Below are 15,547 nucleotides of genomic sequence, written 5' to 3' on the forward strand. Positions count from 1 at the left end.
TGAAATGTGGCAGGGGTGTGGAGTGCCACCGACAAAACTGAATACTGGGTCTGCGTATCCTTGGCTCTGTAGACTCGCTCAGAAACGGTTGCGCTACTATGTACTATTAGTTATTTCTTCAGTGCGTTGCGTGCTGACTGAAAGACAAAAGCCAGGCCCAATGGATGAATGAAAGCCAGCCAGAAAGCGAGAAACAAGGAAGGAAGGTCCAATAGCTCAAAAGCCAGCCGTAAAAGTATAAACAACAAAAGTGATTAACATAAAGCATAAACATGCAGTTCGCTGGGGCCGGTAGCCCTAGGCACTTTTGATGGTGATGATGCCCCATGATGGAGATGGAGATGGAGATGGTGATGTTGATGTTGACCAAGGTGCCGCAATGGAAAGCCCGAGCGAGCCAAAGTCAAAAATCAGACAAAACACGGACACAATATGGACAATATAGTGATAATCCGCAGTGGATCCAATATGAATCGAATGGAAACCGCTGCAGTTGCAATAAAGGCGTCCTAACGGGTCTTGCTTATATCTAAGTTTTAGCCGATGCGCCGCTGCCAAGAACAAAAGAATCAAGGGAGAGCCCATAGGCAGTGGAAAAATGCTAACAAGACTGCCGCGAAGAAAGGCCGACGAAGACGGAGAGGCTGAAAGACTGAGCAGCGTTTGCATTATGCGGTTTAATAGCTTTACATAACACCTGAGTGGAGACGAACGAAGTCGGAGCAAAAGCACTAGCTGCGACTGACCGACAGCCCACAACAACCTACGCAAGCCCATGCACTGGCAAAAAAAAGTGGTTGCCCATGTGGTATGAACAATATCTATTCAATTTAAACTAATTTAATGGAAATTATCCTAGATGAGGCGTTAAGATCGTAACCATTTTTAGAGATCAATTAACAAGTGAATACAGTTGTTACAATTAAAGAGTAATAGATAACTGTTAAGAGAAGTCGGTGTATATTTTTTAGTGCAAATGAAACGCTTTCAAAAAGATTAAAATAAAACATATAAAACGTTCGAACGTATCTCTTGCAGTGTACCAAAACCGATCGAGTCAGCAGCTTGGAAAATTGGCGCGTGCGAATGCTCCTGGTTTCTGGGCCCGGTTGTGGTTAGCCATAGCTCTTCGCTGGAAGAATCAATGCTAATCAGCGAGGGTTGTTCGAGAAGTCGGCGAGTGAAAGCAGGAAGACTAACGGTGGGTAAGTCGATATGCTAATCGTTCAACTCAGCCGACATATCAGATTACACATCAGTCATTCGATTCGAAGTGAGGCAAGCAGCAAATTGGGCATGCATCGTTGGGTTAAAGGGATTTCAAAACATAACAAATTAAATTGTACATTTGCATTTAACATTCCTTCTTTTCTTTTTAAGCCGCTGCCTTACACTACACACGTTATGTAACTTTCTGTTTTTTTGGCCTAAGCCAATGTCAATTAATGATCAATTATAGACATCATAATCTGCAGTTTGGTGGCAGAGATAAACGATTTCATGTTTTTTGACTGCAAATCTATTTTAACTAGTTTTTGGGATTTGCTGGCTCCGACTTTCATTTCCAGTTTACGCAATGGCTAGTCAAGTGACAAAAGCATTTCACAAATATCATATCAAAATTCACAAATGCGTCTGAACGCGCAAGCAAAAGCGACAAAAATGTATTGAATGGAGTTTATGTCCATCAATCTTTGTTTGATAAAATCAAGATTACACCGAATGCTTAGTCAAGACCACCTGCTCTACTTAAATTAAGTTTAAAATGTATGAAAATCGCAAAAAACGTAGTCCACACGCAACTTCAAAAAAATTTCGACGCTTTGATGTATTTTGTCTTTTATTCATGCTATTGCTAAAACCACAACAGATAAAAACAATAATGTATTCATTGAAATCCGATTGGACAAAAGGCACATTTTAAACTGCCCGCCCATAAATTGGTGTCAAAAGCTCCTTCTTCACTGCGTTGTTTGTTTTTGGAACTAAAAAAGCGCCATCTAGCAAAAGACAAGTTACTTCCAGAAACCACCACATTTTCCGTACTTGCTTTTTGGCGCCACTGTTATGTACACTGAGAAATATAATAAAAAATTAATTATATTAATAAGCAAATGGCTCGAATGCCTCAAACACACTAAAACGGAGTTCATGATTTTTAAATTATTTGTTTTAATTCAACAAGCGTAACATATAAGTGTATTAAAATACTATAGGAACTGTATATATATGAGTAGACTTGAGATTCATTTTAGTTTATAAAGCGAACTTATCCTAGGATTTCTTCTTAGATTTCACCATGATTTATATGCTCAAAGCTAGTCTGCAGAATAACCACTATGAAGTTCATCGCATACGAGACCAAGAAAAGCCAAAACGAGTTGTCAAGAATGAAAACGCCCAAAATACGAAACTTGACATTGCCAGTGGGCGTGAGCACAGGAAATGGAGTCGAAGCCATGGCCTGAGAAAATATCAACGAAAATTAGTCCCCTTACATTTTATTAGATTAACCCACCTGCTCCTGTGTCAATCCTTCGGGCACATATTCCAGTTGCAAGCATTTTTTTCTCAATTTAGCAGACCTCACCTGGCAAAGATGAGCAGCCAAAATGACTGCATATAGTTGGATGGCCAGGACTAGGCAGTTATTGGATATGGTCAGGGGAACTCCATGCAGCGATACATAGTAGGACATAAATGCGTATATATTGACCATTATATTAACGAAGCTGCCAAGGACCAGCAGAAAGATGCCCAGCTGAAAGAGCTTTACGAATCTTTGGATCAATCTCAGCCAGCTGTATTCCTTTTGCAAGAGTCTAGCCAGGTTGGTAGGTTCCTCACGCTCCAATTGGTTGTAGCACTCTAGCATTAAAAGAATTCCACCGAATATTCCGTTTCCATAGACACTGGCCACGTGCTGAAAGTAGAGTTGGACTCCATAGGCCACGAGTTGGGACCACGGCAGACGACCGCCGGCTCCTTTGAGAAATGGCACACTACATAACAGGTCGTAGAGGGAGAGTAGCAACTTAAGCCAGAGGAACAATGTGGACCACCAGCTCAGTCTCCTCCGACGATGCAATCTGGCCAAGTCATTTACCAAATTGGCCAACTCCCGGCGATTCCAAAGGTGGTTTCCCAACAGAGCTAGTGAAATGCAGACATCACCCGTCATGGTGGCCAAAGCGATTGTCTTAAAGACCATCGAGTGCCGCACATTAGTGGCCTCATACATGGCAGCACTTTTCCAGAGAACAAAGGGCGCCATTGATGTGAGTAGTAGCCATCTAAAGACCGCAATCAAGGTCATCCATCGCTGGCACCTGGCGACCATTGGCTCGGAAGTCCGAAACGGGGCCAAGGCCAAAATCTGCCAATATTTAAGCAGCAAACAAAGACCGCAGACATGCGGAAATCGCAACATTTTCCGGGCAACTGACCTCCCGGAAACGCGACTTCTATCTATTCACTTGTCAGCCAGTTCGCTATCGCAGTCCCAAAGGCACTAAGCCAATTCTAGATAAGTGCCATCGATATGTATTTCTATTAACAAATTGCAAACATTACGATTAAATGAAAGAGTTGTGGCGTCCCTCGTTCTTGACCCGCGGACTGACTCACAGTCCCGATTGGATTGTCGCTGATTTCGTGACCGGAGCTCAGGTCTTGGGCTTAACACGCAGCTGGAATGTTTTGGTCAGTGTCGACATAAAGTTGGGCATTTCCTTCATCTGGTTGAGGGCCTCGTTCTTCGTATTCGACTGGTACTCGTAGGCCACCTTCCGATTCACTGCGGTCAGCAGGCGGAGTAGCTCGACGCCCTCCGGCGTGGCAGCTTCGTTGGCGGCGGCCTGGTCGAGGACGCGGCACAGGCTCTGGATGAACCAGGAGCCATCGTCAACGTTACGGAATGAGAAGAATTCTGAAAGGAAGAAAGGAAGAAGTTACAATCAGGAAATATTTGAAATGGAAACTTAATAGCAAGATAAATATAGAAATTATATTCATATAGCCAAAAAACTATTTCTTTCTTTTGGACTAAGAACAAGTATCTTCCAAAATAGTGCTTTAAGTATGCATTAAGTATTCTAATTCATTGATAGGAACACAATCCTTTTCAACCCAGAAATAACCCGATTTGATTGACGTTCAAAGCTTTTCGAAGCCTGGACAAGTTTCAATTAATTGTGAAACTAAATATGATTAATACATTTTGCCAACACTCACTGTCGAATGTGGAGTAGAAGACGAGGATGTCCGCCGTGCTGGGAATGGCATAGGTGATGGGCTGAACGGCGGCAGCGGGCTCCGGGACCAGTTCCCTGGTCATCACAGCGAAGCTGGAGAACTCGACTGCCTTTTCCAGGTTGGCTCCGCGACAGGCCTGGATGAAGAAGAGTTTGGGTTTGTTCTTGAGCGTCTTGCAGTTGTCGCCGAGGAAGGGATTCCAAAGGCGCTCCACAGGATATGACATGTCCTTAGCGTAGACCTTGCCTTCGGTGCCGTGTGACATCACCGCCAACACAAAGCAGTCGTTTTGACTGTGATCCTCCCGAGCAACTGAAATGAAGTAGATTCACATCTTTAGTAAGTAGAAAAATAATTATAATAAAAATCGAGACTTGCTTCAAAACACTTTTCTCTTCAAAGAAAACTATACAAAAAGACGCGTTCCAATAATCAATGCACTATACAATTTTCAACATATAAAACGGTTGTTATTTTCTCAAAACAAAAAATATTTTTTTGCTGCCTTCGGATTGATCAGACCAACAGATTACTGTCTTTATCTCATAATTATTGCAGTCGTAAAAATAGTGACTTTGTTTTGATAATGATAAGATATACATATGTGTTTGAAATATGTCACCAGTTTCGATGGACACGATTGAGTGCAGCTAGATTTTGATGACTATCACATTGATTTTTAAGTTGCATATTAAATGTTTTCTCTTTTGTTTAACAAGGGAGTAAATATATTTTACTACTCGTAAAGAAAGACATTACCTCGTATTTACGGTGGAATACGAAAATAAACTTGATTCCGTTGGTAGATAACTTAACTTTGAGTACATATGTATGGTTCTGTGTTTTTGTCTGCCATTTGTTGCAACAATAGAACTCGTGGATAACTCACCCTCTTTGAGCGTGTCGTTGATCTCGGAGAAGGTCAGATCGTCGAAGGTGCGTACATCGAATCCGAATCCCTGCAGCGTCGCCTCCATGTCATCGCGATCCCGTTCGGTGCCCACGCGCTGCTTCTGTCCCTTGACATCCTTGTGGTTCAGGATTAGCGCAATGCCCGCTCGCGCGCAATTCTCGTATGTGTCCTCGTTGGTGGGGCGCGAGATTATGATCCTTTTGAGGTCCAGCTCCGATGTGGGCGTATGGGCGATCTTGGTGGCATCCGCCTTGTCCTTCTTGTGCTTGTTCTTCTGCCCGAAGAGCGAGAAGTCGGTGTCGTCCATTTCTGACCGTCCGCGCGCTTTGGCAGCAACCTGTGACTAAGCGCGATTGGAAGTTTTCACCTATCAAACGACAAAAAAAAGCTCTCGCTCCCGTTCGCCTAACATCTTATCTAATCAATGCAGCCGTCTTATCACCTTGAGCTTGCTGGGGTGGATTCTTCTCTCGCTCGCCGCGGTATTTTTCGGGCTCTTGCCCAACGTTGATTAGCCTGCTCGAGGGGAAGTTACGTTTATTGGTAGCAAAATACAATTCCCTTTGCCATTGCACCAGACAATTTGATTTCCCCGACGGGTTCACGCCCACAAAAGTGGGCGCTCGTCAGGGAAATTGGCAACTTCCGGCGAAAGTGTCGCTGCTACTGGGGATTTCTTAATGTGTTTTCAATAAAATTCAGATGCGCAAAAAAGCGGCAATGGGCGGCAAACTTTGCCACGCAATTCAAAATTTCACGCACACAAAGTAACGGAAACCGGAAATGAGTATGGCGTCCTTAAGTCGAAGGAGTACCGTTATAAAGTGTACCGCAGACTGAGAGAAAGTTCTATACGATTTAGTAATTTATTGTGTAATATTCGAACAGTTAGCTACGGGCATTTTAATGTGATATAAAAACAATATGTCAAAGTTAAGTTAGTTTCAATTTCACTTTAAATTACAACAATATAAAGAAATCTTTTATTGCGGTGCAGCCAAAAAATGTACCTCAGCGCTTAAGAGAGAGAAACATAAGAGAGAGCTGGAAACTTGTGGCGCATAACAACAATTGCGGCTAATTAATAAAGCTGCTCCTACGACCCTGATTGGATGCCAATTATAATTGATATGTAATTACAATTAGCGACATCAATATTTCTGTCAGCTGAAGAGCCAAAAAAAGAAAATGAAGAACAGTGGGTGGGGGAGCAGGAAAGTTGTTTAGCCGGCTTTTCAGAACCAGAACAATCGCCTTTGATTCTCGAGGTGCCTTCCACCGAAAGCAGATGTTGCCCCTCCAGTGACCTGAAATCTGCTCTTATCTTGCAGCTCCAAAAGGTGAAGAGAAAGGAGAGATTTATTGGGGCGGGATTCCGAAAATGCACTTGCTGCTGAATGCTCAAAATGAAATGATTTATCTGACGCACTTTTATGGAATAACAATGCAAAGTTTCACCTGAAATTTATGCATTCCCGTTTCTTATCTTTTTAAATTGTAGGTTCCCGGGGATGTAAATATGTATGTACATACATACATACATTGAAATTTGACACCTAAAGTTTTTTTAATACCTTTGTTATTAACTACATTAAAACAGTTTAATTTACAGAAATAATGTAGTAAACTTATTACATAGGTATATTGAAATCAATCAATTTATTTACAAAACTCGCAATTAGTGCTTCTGCTTATATTTGTAGTAATTAAGTAATTTAAACACTATAACTACGTAATTCTGAGGTCATTTCTGTAAGTGCAGTATACTTACTCCCACCGGTTGATCGTGTTTTTTTGCTGCTTTCTCCGTCTTTCTTCTTTTTTTACCTTACAACAATAATTATTTGTAACAAATTTAGTTGTTTTTTTCAAGAAATGACAAATTACTTTTACTATTTTAATAAATTGCTGCCAATGAATTTCCAATTAGACATATAACATATATAAACAGTTCCTTAAACTCTTAGCCCACTCTTTTAGTTGGCTCTCTTAAGTTCGATACGAACTCGAACTTGCTCGCTTCGAACATGAACCCGCTCGAGCTGAAACCGAATTCAAAACCAAAACAGCGACGCCAAAAGCGTTGTATATGTTGCCCAGTGCGGACGTGTTTACGTGTCGGACAAAAATTCGGGAAATCGGTAAAATTCGCATTTCTGAGGGTCTCGGGCTCCTATCCTCCGGGCGTGTGTTCTTCCCCCGCAACCTTTCCGTTGTCCTTTACATAAGGATAAGCGGGCGATAGAAGAAAATAGAAAGAAGGAGCCAGAATGTTTTGAGCAACAAAAACAACTTCAGTGTTGAATGTGTGCCAAGTGCAAGGAGTTGTAATTTATAGTTGCCGAAATTAAATTATGTTAAGTGCCCCACCAAATCAGTAAGAAGGTGCAGTGAAAAGGAAGCGGCACGAAACAGCAAGCGTGGAAAAGGCGAACATAAAGAGTTAGCGGAGCGCAAAAAGTGGAAAAAAGTATGGTACGTAGAAGGTGAACCAAACAAACTGTTTGATTATAATAAGCGGGGTGCATTAAATCTCATTTAAGACGTGTGCGTGCGCTTTGTATGCAAAAAGGTTGACAAACAAAAAACAACAACAAATTAGGGTGGCTGGTCCGGAGGACAAAAGAAACAAAAACCTTTTTTTTCGGGGCTGCTTCCAAAAGCAAACCACACACACACACGTACATATGTACGTACATGCAGAGAGGGAAAACATAGCCACACTGCGAAATGAAAACGAAATCAAATCAAAAGCAGAAAACCAACAGGCCGCCGAAAGGAACAAAAACACGAAAAAAAATGCTCGGCTAGCTTTTAGGCGAATGCCCTCGCAAAGCGCATAAAAAATAGATTAACAGGCTTGGCAGAAACAAAATAGAACTAAGAAAAAAAACATTGAAATTCTGACGTCGTCACAGGCTAAGCCTCTGCAGCCAAAAAAATAACAGCAGCATAAAAAACCATAACAACAAGTTGGGATGCCAAAAGTTGGGTGCTACGGTTATTGGAATACCGGGTACTTGGATTTCATTAGGCTCTGTGTCAAAAAAAAAACTTTGGGTATTTGGGTGCCATAATATTCAATTAAGTTTTTTAAGTGGATTCCTATGCACCTGTTTGCTGATCTCTTGGATAAAATACCTTTAAAAGGTGTATATGAAATGAAACTTTATTATGAATTTCTATGCAATTTCTATGTTAGCTAATTAAGACTTCTACTTAGGAGTTCTGCGAGTTGTTAACGTGAAACTCGATAACTTAAGACTTAAGCAAGATACAGTCACCAATTGGATTAGCTTATATGTGATAATAACGTGATGTATAAACATCTTCGATAGGTATTCTTCTTTACCGATTTATCTTTGCCCATGTATATAGACTGAAATCCAAGGTATACCGACATTAAGTTGGCAACCAACCAGCTGGCAAGGTAAAAGGCGGCGAAGATTTGTGGCTTCTTTTTTTTGCGCCCCTGCAAATGAAGTTGCAGTGGACATCTAATGAACCCGCAGCTGAATGCGACGCAGGCCCTTAAATTGCGAGCACACCTGAAATATTCAAGATACTTTATGGGAATGCCGCTGGTGGGCCAGAGGCACGCCAGTCATGCCGCACGATGCTCCAGCTGCCCCATCCTCCAAAGTGGAGGTGTAAATTCTGTAGCAGAAACATTCATTTATGAGCGGGCTAAGGTTGCGCTTTTGGCTGCTTATCCCTCGACCCTTTTCCAGTCGGGGCATTCATTCCCCTGGGGCACCTTTTGGCCAAAATCCCTGGAGGGGTGCTCTTACCCGGTTTTATGAACTTCAGCTGAGCAATTATTAAATATGCAAGCTTTTGTAGCTTTAAGATAAGATTGGGTGGCATTTGATGGGTGACTTCTCCTTATTTTTCGGCGAGCCCTTTGATGTTCTTACTTTTCGTCTTCTGTTGAGGGAGGGTGGGTGGCGAAAAATGCGGGAGACAGGCAAACACAAACATTAATTGTAACTGTAAATGGTGTGAAATGAGCGAGTGAGTGAATGGCTGAATGACGACATGAATGGATGCTTAGGAGCGGCTTGAACGAATGAATGAATGACTCTCGAGTGGAGCTGCCAGTGGCAGCAGTGATGCTCTCGCCTCTTTTCAGCACTGAAAATTGCGTTAAGTGGTTGTCATCGTTGGCCAGCGACAATTTTGATGAACTCAACAAAAACACTTGACAGCAGAGCCGAAGATTTTGGAACTGGGGACCAGGCCATGCAATAAACGAAATTATGACGCTAAATTGAACACTAAACGCCCAGTGAGCCGGGGCGAGAGATATATAGTAGAATCAAAGAATAGTCCAGGAAAATACATCAGTAGTTTGGGGGGCGAAAAGGGGTTGGACTGGACTGGAATGGCAACGGGATGGGGCATTCACTTTCAAAAGCATCAGCAGCAGCATCCACTCCGCTTCGAACCGTCCACATTTAACGCGCGAATGAACAGCAATCAGCCGAAATGGGGGATTCGTCGAAAAAAGGGGGCGGGTGAAGGGACTGGTGGGCATGGCTCTGGACCTGGACCGACCGGGAATCGGATGGGCACTCGGACTATTGCTAGCGTGCCAGCCGCCAGTCCGGAGGGTTCATTCAACAATAAAAGTCATGATAGACATGGCAATACGGAAATGCTATTTTTGGGGCTGCCACTGCCTTCACACGGGAATGGTCCACGTCCGCCCTGCGAGCGGAAGGTGAGAATTAAGAAATTAGCGTACACCCAGTATCCACTATCCAGTACCCTCTAACCATTACCCATTACCCATTACCCAGTCGGATGCCCCATTCCCCATCCCCCATCCAGGCATCGAGTGGCGAGTTGGAGCTGCCGGCTGGGAGCCGATGGAGCTGTTCGTAAATTGCCCGCCGCCGCTCACTTTAACTTAATTATATAATTTGTGAGACATCAGCGCTAAAAAAGGGAGACAGGCAGACCAACCAAAAAGGAAACATGACAAAGTTTGTTAGATTCGAAACACTGAAGTTGATATGCCCTTAAAAATGTATATGTTTGTTGTTCAAAATTTAAAACTAGAGAATTTATTGGGTAGAAAGGTTCTTTCAATTATACTGTTTAAAATGTATAAATAACTTGCACGAAAAACTATAGGAAAGTAGCTTATAAACACCTATACTATTTCATTTAGAGATCTATAGATAGATGCAATATTTTATGCATGTTTTGTTTATTTAGTTATTCCATATTTATCATAATTTTCTTACATCTTTAATGCTTCTATTCGGCAGCATATTCATTTATACCGGTTTGGAAATTAGTTCAGGGTAACGATAAATATCGTCTTCATAAGATGAGATGTTCAAATTATTGTTCATGCAAGTAGTCAAACATTTAATCTGTCCAAATATGAAATAATACCTGGAAAATCGGGTTTTGAAATGAGCACAACCTCATTGAAAAGGGATAACTAATTTAGTCATTATTCTAATATTCCTGCTTTAAAACGTATGAAGAAAGACCATAAAAACTCATTTGCAAAGTAAAGATACTTTTTGCTGGTAGAGGAGGGTATACGAATAAGCGGGCTCTGCGGGTTTCTGCGGTGCATTGCAAATTAAATGAGCTGAATGCATTTAAGCCCAAATCAGCGCAAGCCGTCGGCTTAGTGACGAGGACAAACTGTGTCTTAAGTGAGTCAGCAGGCATCCGGGAGCAGAAGCAGCAGGACGAAGCCCGCCGACTCATCGTAATGGGCGTTGCTGGAAAAAAGTAAATAATCCTTTAACCACAAAGCAATTATGCAACGGCAGCGACCACGTCGACGGAAAGGCGACATCTTGTCAGCCAGTGAAAAATTACCAACCAATGACGGCGACAGCAGCCGTATGCAGACGGAAAGAGGAGACGGATTTGGACGTGGACGTGGATGAGGATGAGGATGAGGACGTGAGGGAGGAAAGAAGGAAAAGGGATCCGATGGGTGGCTGGTGGAAGCCCACAGGTTGCAGGCAACAAATTACTTAAATGCCAAGCCGAAAAGTCTGTGCAAAAGCTTATGTGAAAATTTAAATTGACGAGGGACGCAGACGGATGAAGGCGGGAAATGGCGGAAACTCCGTTGGAAACTCTTTCCCTTTGCGGTTACCTTGCACTTTTGGCCGCAACGAACTGGTGGCACATACGATACGAGGCTGGGTGAGAAATGAGACAACATTTTATGGACCATCCAGTTCATTCGGTTCGGCATTACAATTTGCGACATTGTTGTGATGTTAGTTCTCAAAATAGTTAGTTCCTTTTAATGATTGAAAAGGAAACTAATATGTATTAGTTTTTATGTAATGGTGAAAGACCTTTTCAGACTTCTATCAATGGCGCTGTTGCGTCTATCATATAACACTGAATGTGTCCTTTCCGTTATTTAATCGGACGGATTAAAATGGTCAGCTTAATTCCCGGATTATCGATACTTTGAGTCTTGGGACTTATGGGCAGATTATCTCTGCCTGATGAGTAATGGTTGTTTCGGTTCTTAAGTAAATAATTTCTTGAGAAATTTGTTTGAGAATATGAGGTAATTACCAGAAAAATAAGTGCTTTCGATCTAAACAGAATGCTAGAATTCATAGCTCCTTTAAATCTATTTTAGTGTGCACCAGAAGCCAGCTAGATTTATCGACCATCCATCTAACTTATCACATCTCATTCACCTCCATGTACTCTCTGTCTCTTTGCCATTTCCCACGATGTGGGGAATGCTTTTCCAGCTCAGGTTGCATACTCATTGGCAACTCGTGCGCCTTTAGTGCAGAAGTTAAGCGCTTTTCTGTGCCTTCAGAGCCAGATCAGAGCGCAATTGATGGCCAACAGCTCAGAGCCTTTAACCCGCCTTAGCCGCAACATGACAATGCCACACAGAGAATGAAATGGGCAAAACCAGATGAGAAGCGGACTCAAAGAGAAGGAACGGGCATTTGGCCAGACTGAGGAGGAGACGGAGTTGGAGACCAAGAACGGCTGGTCCCCTGGCGAATGTCCAGCTGTGTCTGTTTACATAGCCGCAGCTCTTTAGCAACCCGTCTGGACAACGTTTTATGCTCTCCTCGTCCGAGTTTGTGCTTCAATTTGCGCCTCAGACGAGCGGGTGGAGGCGGTGGTGGCGCTGCGGGCTTGGCCAGTCCATTGGACGACCTTTCAACGGGGTCGCGGATTTACATTTGTTGCTTCTCTCGGCGCCAACTCATTCATAAAAACGCACGCAAAGTCAAGCGTTGCAAGTTGAAGGTTGCCCCGCCTGTGGTTTTTCCTTCACCTCCTCCTGCCCGCCGCACCACACCACCACACCACCAGACCCCATGGTCCACCACCCCACCTTTTATTTTAACCCACCTTGCACTCGCCTTCTGTGCTCCAGCTTTTATGCAGTTAAGTGCTTAGTTGCGTGTAACTTTACACTGTTTAACAAACTCGCTCACTCACCGCACAGTGAGTCAAAGGAGTTTCTGAAAGGAGTACTAGAAAGGGTTAACAACGAAGTGAATATGGAAAATGGGAGGGATCACCGGTTGGCAGTAGGCGACTTTTACCTCACTGAATAAGTGTGACTTTGTCGTGTGTGTGCCAGCTGCAAATATAAAGAGATACACAACAAAAAATTACATTACTATATTGAAATATAACAAATAATGACAAAATTAATTCCACTAACAAACATATTTATTCATTTACTTATTTAATTTAACTAAAATGATAAAAATATTGTTGCAAATGATATATTTCACTTTTATTGCTACTGCATTTTTTCAGTACACGAAAGGACATTTATTAGACTTGGTTAAACAAACCATTTGCAGGAGTGTGTGGGCCAAGAGTTAATTACGATTCCTGTTAAGGTTGTTAAGCACCTAGCTGCGTCAAATGAAATCAAATAAAGTGAATGGTGGCCATAAAAAGGGAATACCTGTGCAATGGAAGAGATGAGGTTAGAAAAAATCCTGAAGTGCGGGCAGTCGAAAAAAAAGGAGTGATGGAAGTCGGGTAGCCAAGTAAACAAAAGCAAACATTGCGTGCCAAAATTCCGGAAATTTTTAAGAGTCACAGCATGTGTAAGCTGGGTTTTTACAAGCAGACACACACACACACTTACTAAACCGCACCACTACATTCTCAGTTCTTGAGCAACGTAACCAACACACACCCACCCCATTGTATTCGTCTTCCGTCTGGGTCCATTCCTTGGTGCCATGTTTCCTGTCTAAGTGCTAAATTGAAATTCCAAAATTAAGTAATTTCTCCCAAGGGCGACTTCAGCTGGAAATCTTTACCAAATGTGAACGGACACACACACACACGCTTTCTGGAGCCGGCCACGCCCAGCAGTGTTGCAAAGAACGCCCCCAAAGAGGCAACAACGTAAACAGTAAAATAAACAATAGCAACAACAAGGCTTGCCAATGAATTGCACTAATAGTTTGTGTGTAAAAGCTGCCTGTTGTAAAAGCAGGCACATAAAAAGAAAATCCCCAAACTGTTTGGAGTAGCAGCAACCGCATCTACATGAGAACAAGCTGTAAAAATTATAGGGAAATAGCAAACGACGCACACATGACTATTTTGTTACGGACATTAAAGCTAACACCAAGATACCCAGTGTATCTGGTGACTCGCATCGTTTAATCCTAAACTAGAGAGCTGACATAAAAAAGTGCAGGAATATCTCAAAAGACCAGTTGAATGGTGGAATGTAGGCAGGACGTAAAATGTTATAAAGTATGCTTGTTTTATGAGGCTCGCAGCTCCGAACTTTTCGAGGATGGCATTCCCAGGAAATATATAGAATTAAATGGTCTTGTGTAGGATAATCTCATTTTCTTAAAACAAGTAAATATCGCTTTCCCCAAAAAAGGTTTATAATTGTTAAAAGTTCATTAACCGCAACTCATTCCTTTTAAATACCCTGCTAAAAATATTCAAATTCCTAACCAACAGCCAGCAGCCTGCTGGCGTGCAACTCTTTTCTTGGGTTCCTGCCAGCGGATCCTTAATCAAAATCGAAATGGTTCAACACTTTCTATGGTAGCTGTCTTCCAAAATCGAAAGTTTGCCAATTCATTCCATCACCATCCCGCACCCACCGCCCACCAGCCACCTTACTTGCAACATTGTCGTCCTTTCTTGGCCCTATTTCAGTTAACTTCAAGAAACTTCCCTACTTCAGCTTCCTCAATATTTTTCAATTTAAATGATGGAGCAGGAAAAAAGGGGCAGCAAGAACGGGAGAGGAAATGACGCTTCACACTGCTGAGCAAAAGGGGTTGGGGGTTACGGGTCCTGGCTGCCAAAAAAAAAAAAAGTGAACAAAAACTAGGAAAGGGAAACGAGGGAACTTAAACACTTCTTGCATTTTTCTTATGGCACGACAACTATTTATTGCCTCGCCCAAAAATCCAGACGAAGCTGTCAGGGATGCCCTGCTGTTGTTGGGCTTCTTGTCGCCTTGTTGTTGTTGCTGTTGCTTACTTCTGTAGTGGCATCAAGAAAGTTCTTTGATATTGCCGGCGGCAGGAACAACTTACACCTCAAGAAATGTATAATATTGCTTTGATTTTTTGGATGCCCATATTTGATAAGAACTAAAATGTATATTTGTATGTTTTAAATGCTAAAATAATTTGAAAAGATAGGAAACGTTTAAAGGTAAGGAGTTTTTACCTAGCAATTGTAAATACTTGCATTTAATTTCATATAGTTTTTCTAAGTGTAATACTTCGAAAGTTGGCTATTATGATGCTGACGTTGTATATTAGGGTTGGTGTTGGCTATGCTGATGGTCATGGTGATGATGATGATGAAAAATGCACATGTGTTGCTAACGGCCCGATTATTTTTATTGTTTATTTACTTTGATTTGGCCCTCTTTGCTCTCAGCTTTGTGTGCTGTTTGCCATCATCATTTCATGTTTTTATTTGCCACGACCGAACCGGACCAGTGGCCATGTTCTTATTCGGGTTATTTGGGTTTGGTTTGCGCATTTGTGCGTAACGAATAAATTTACCCATATAAATAAGGACAATAATCCCTTTGAATGCATTGCAATTGAGCTTTTTACAGCCATTGACTGTAACCCGCCCACCAATAGGGACACAAATCACACGCTCACACACACACACAGGCAGGCACACAAACACACGTATATACATATGTGTGGCACTTAACTTAACATTGTTGGATGGCTTAGAAAGCTTTGCCTCTTGGCCAGGATTCCACTACGTATTAGGAGTTCGGGTAAAACCATTTCAATTCCGTCTTGATTTGCATTTCAATTCCAAATCAAATTTTTCAATTGCCAGCTGGACGCACTCACCGACCCACCCACGCGCTCACACACACGC

At 42.2% G+C, this 15,547-nt stretch overlaps 3 protein-coding genes across 14 annotated transcripts in view; 1 reads left to right on the forward strand and 2 right to left on the reverse strand.

The window, feature by feature from the left end:
- Positions 1-2,287: 2,287 nt before the first annotated feature.
- Gr89a (Gustatory receptor 89a) lies at positions 2,288-3,430 on the reverse strand (the record flags this gene model as incomplete). Its single annotated transcript, NM_142298.2, has 2 exons — positions 2,288-2,464; positions 2,519-3,430. 2 exons carry the CDS (start codon positions 3,428-3,430, stop codon positions 2,288-2,290), a joined length of 1,089 nt encoding a protein of 362 aa, NP_650555.2.
- Positions 3,431-3,528: 98 nt separating this feature from the next.
- Decay (Death executioner caspase related to Apopain/Yama) lies at positions 3,529-5,521 on the reverse strand. Its single transcript, NM_058114.4, has 3 exons — positions 5,144-5,521; positions 4,234-4,566; positions 3,529-3,928 (listed from the first exon to the last, which is right to left on the reverse strand). The coding sequence occupies exons 1-3, from the start codon at positions 5,472-5,474 to the stop codon at positions 3,666-3,668; spliced, it is 927 nt and encodes a 308-aa protein (NP_477462.1). The 5' UTR covers positions 5,475-5,521; the 3' UTR covers positions 3,529-3,665.
- A 1,719-nt stretch (positions 5,522-7,240) lies between these two features.
- Positions 7,241-15,547, forward strand: part of CG42342 (uncharacterized protein) — a 68,594-nt gene continuing 60,287 nt past the window's right edge. For all 12 annotated transcript variants that reach the window (NM_001202305.2, NM_001144589.3, NM_001275712.1 and 9 more), the window contains exon 1: positions 7,241-7,642. The gene's annotated coding sequence lies outside the window, so the exon portion shown is untranslated. The remainder of the gene's footprint in view (positions 7,643-15,547) is intronic.

The sequence above is a fragment of the Drosophila melanogaster genome, chromosome 3R (genome assembly GCF_000001215.4).
Source record: "Drosophila melanogaster chromosome 3R".
NCBI classification, from domain to species: domain Eukaryota; kingdom Metazoa; phylum Arthropoda; class Insecta; order Diptera; family Drosophilidae; genus Drosophila; species Drosophila melanogaster.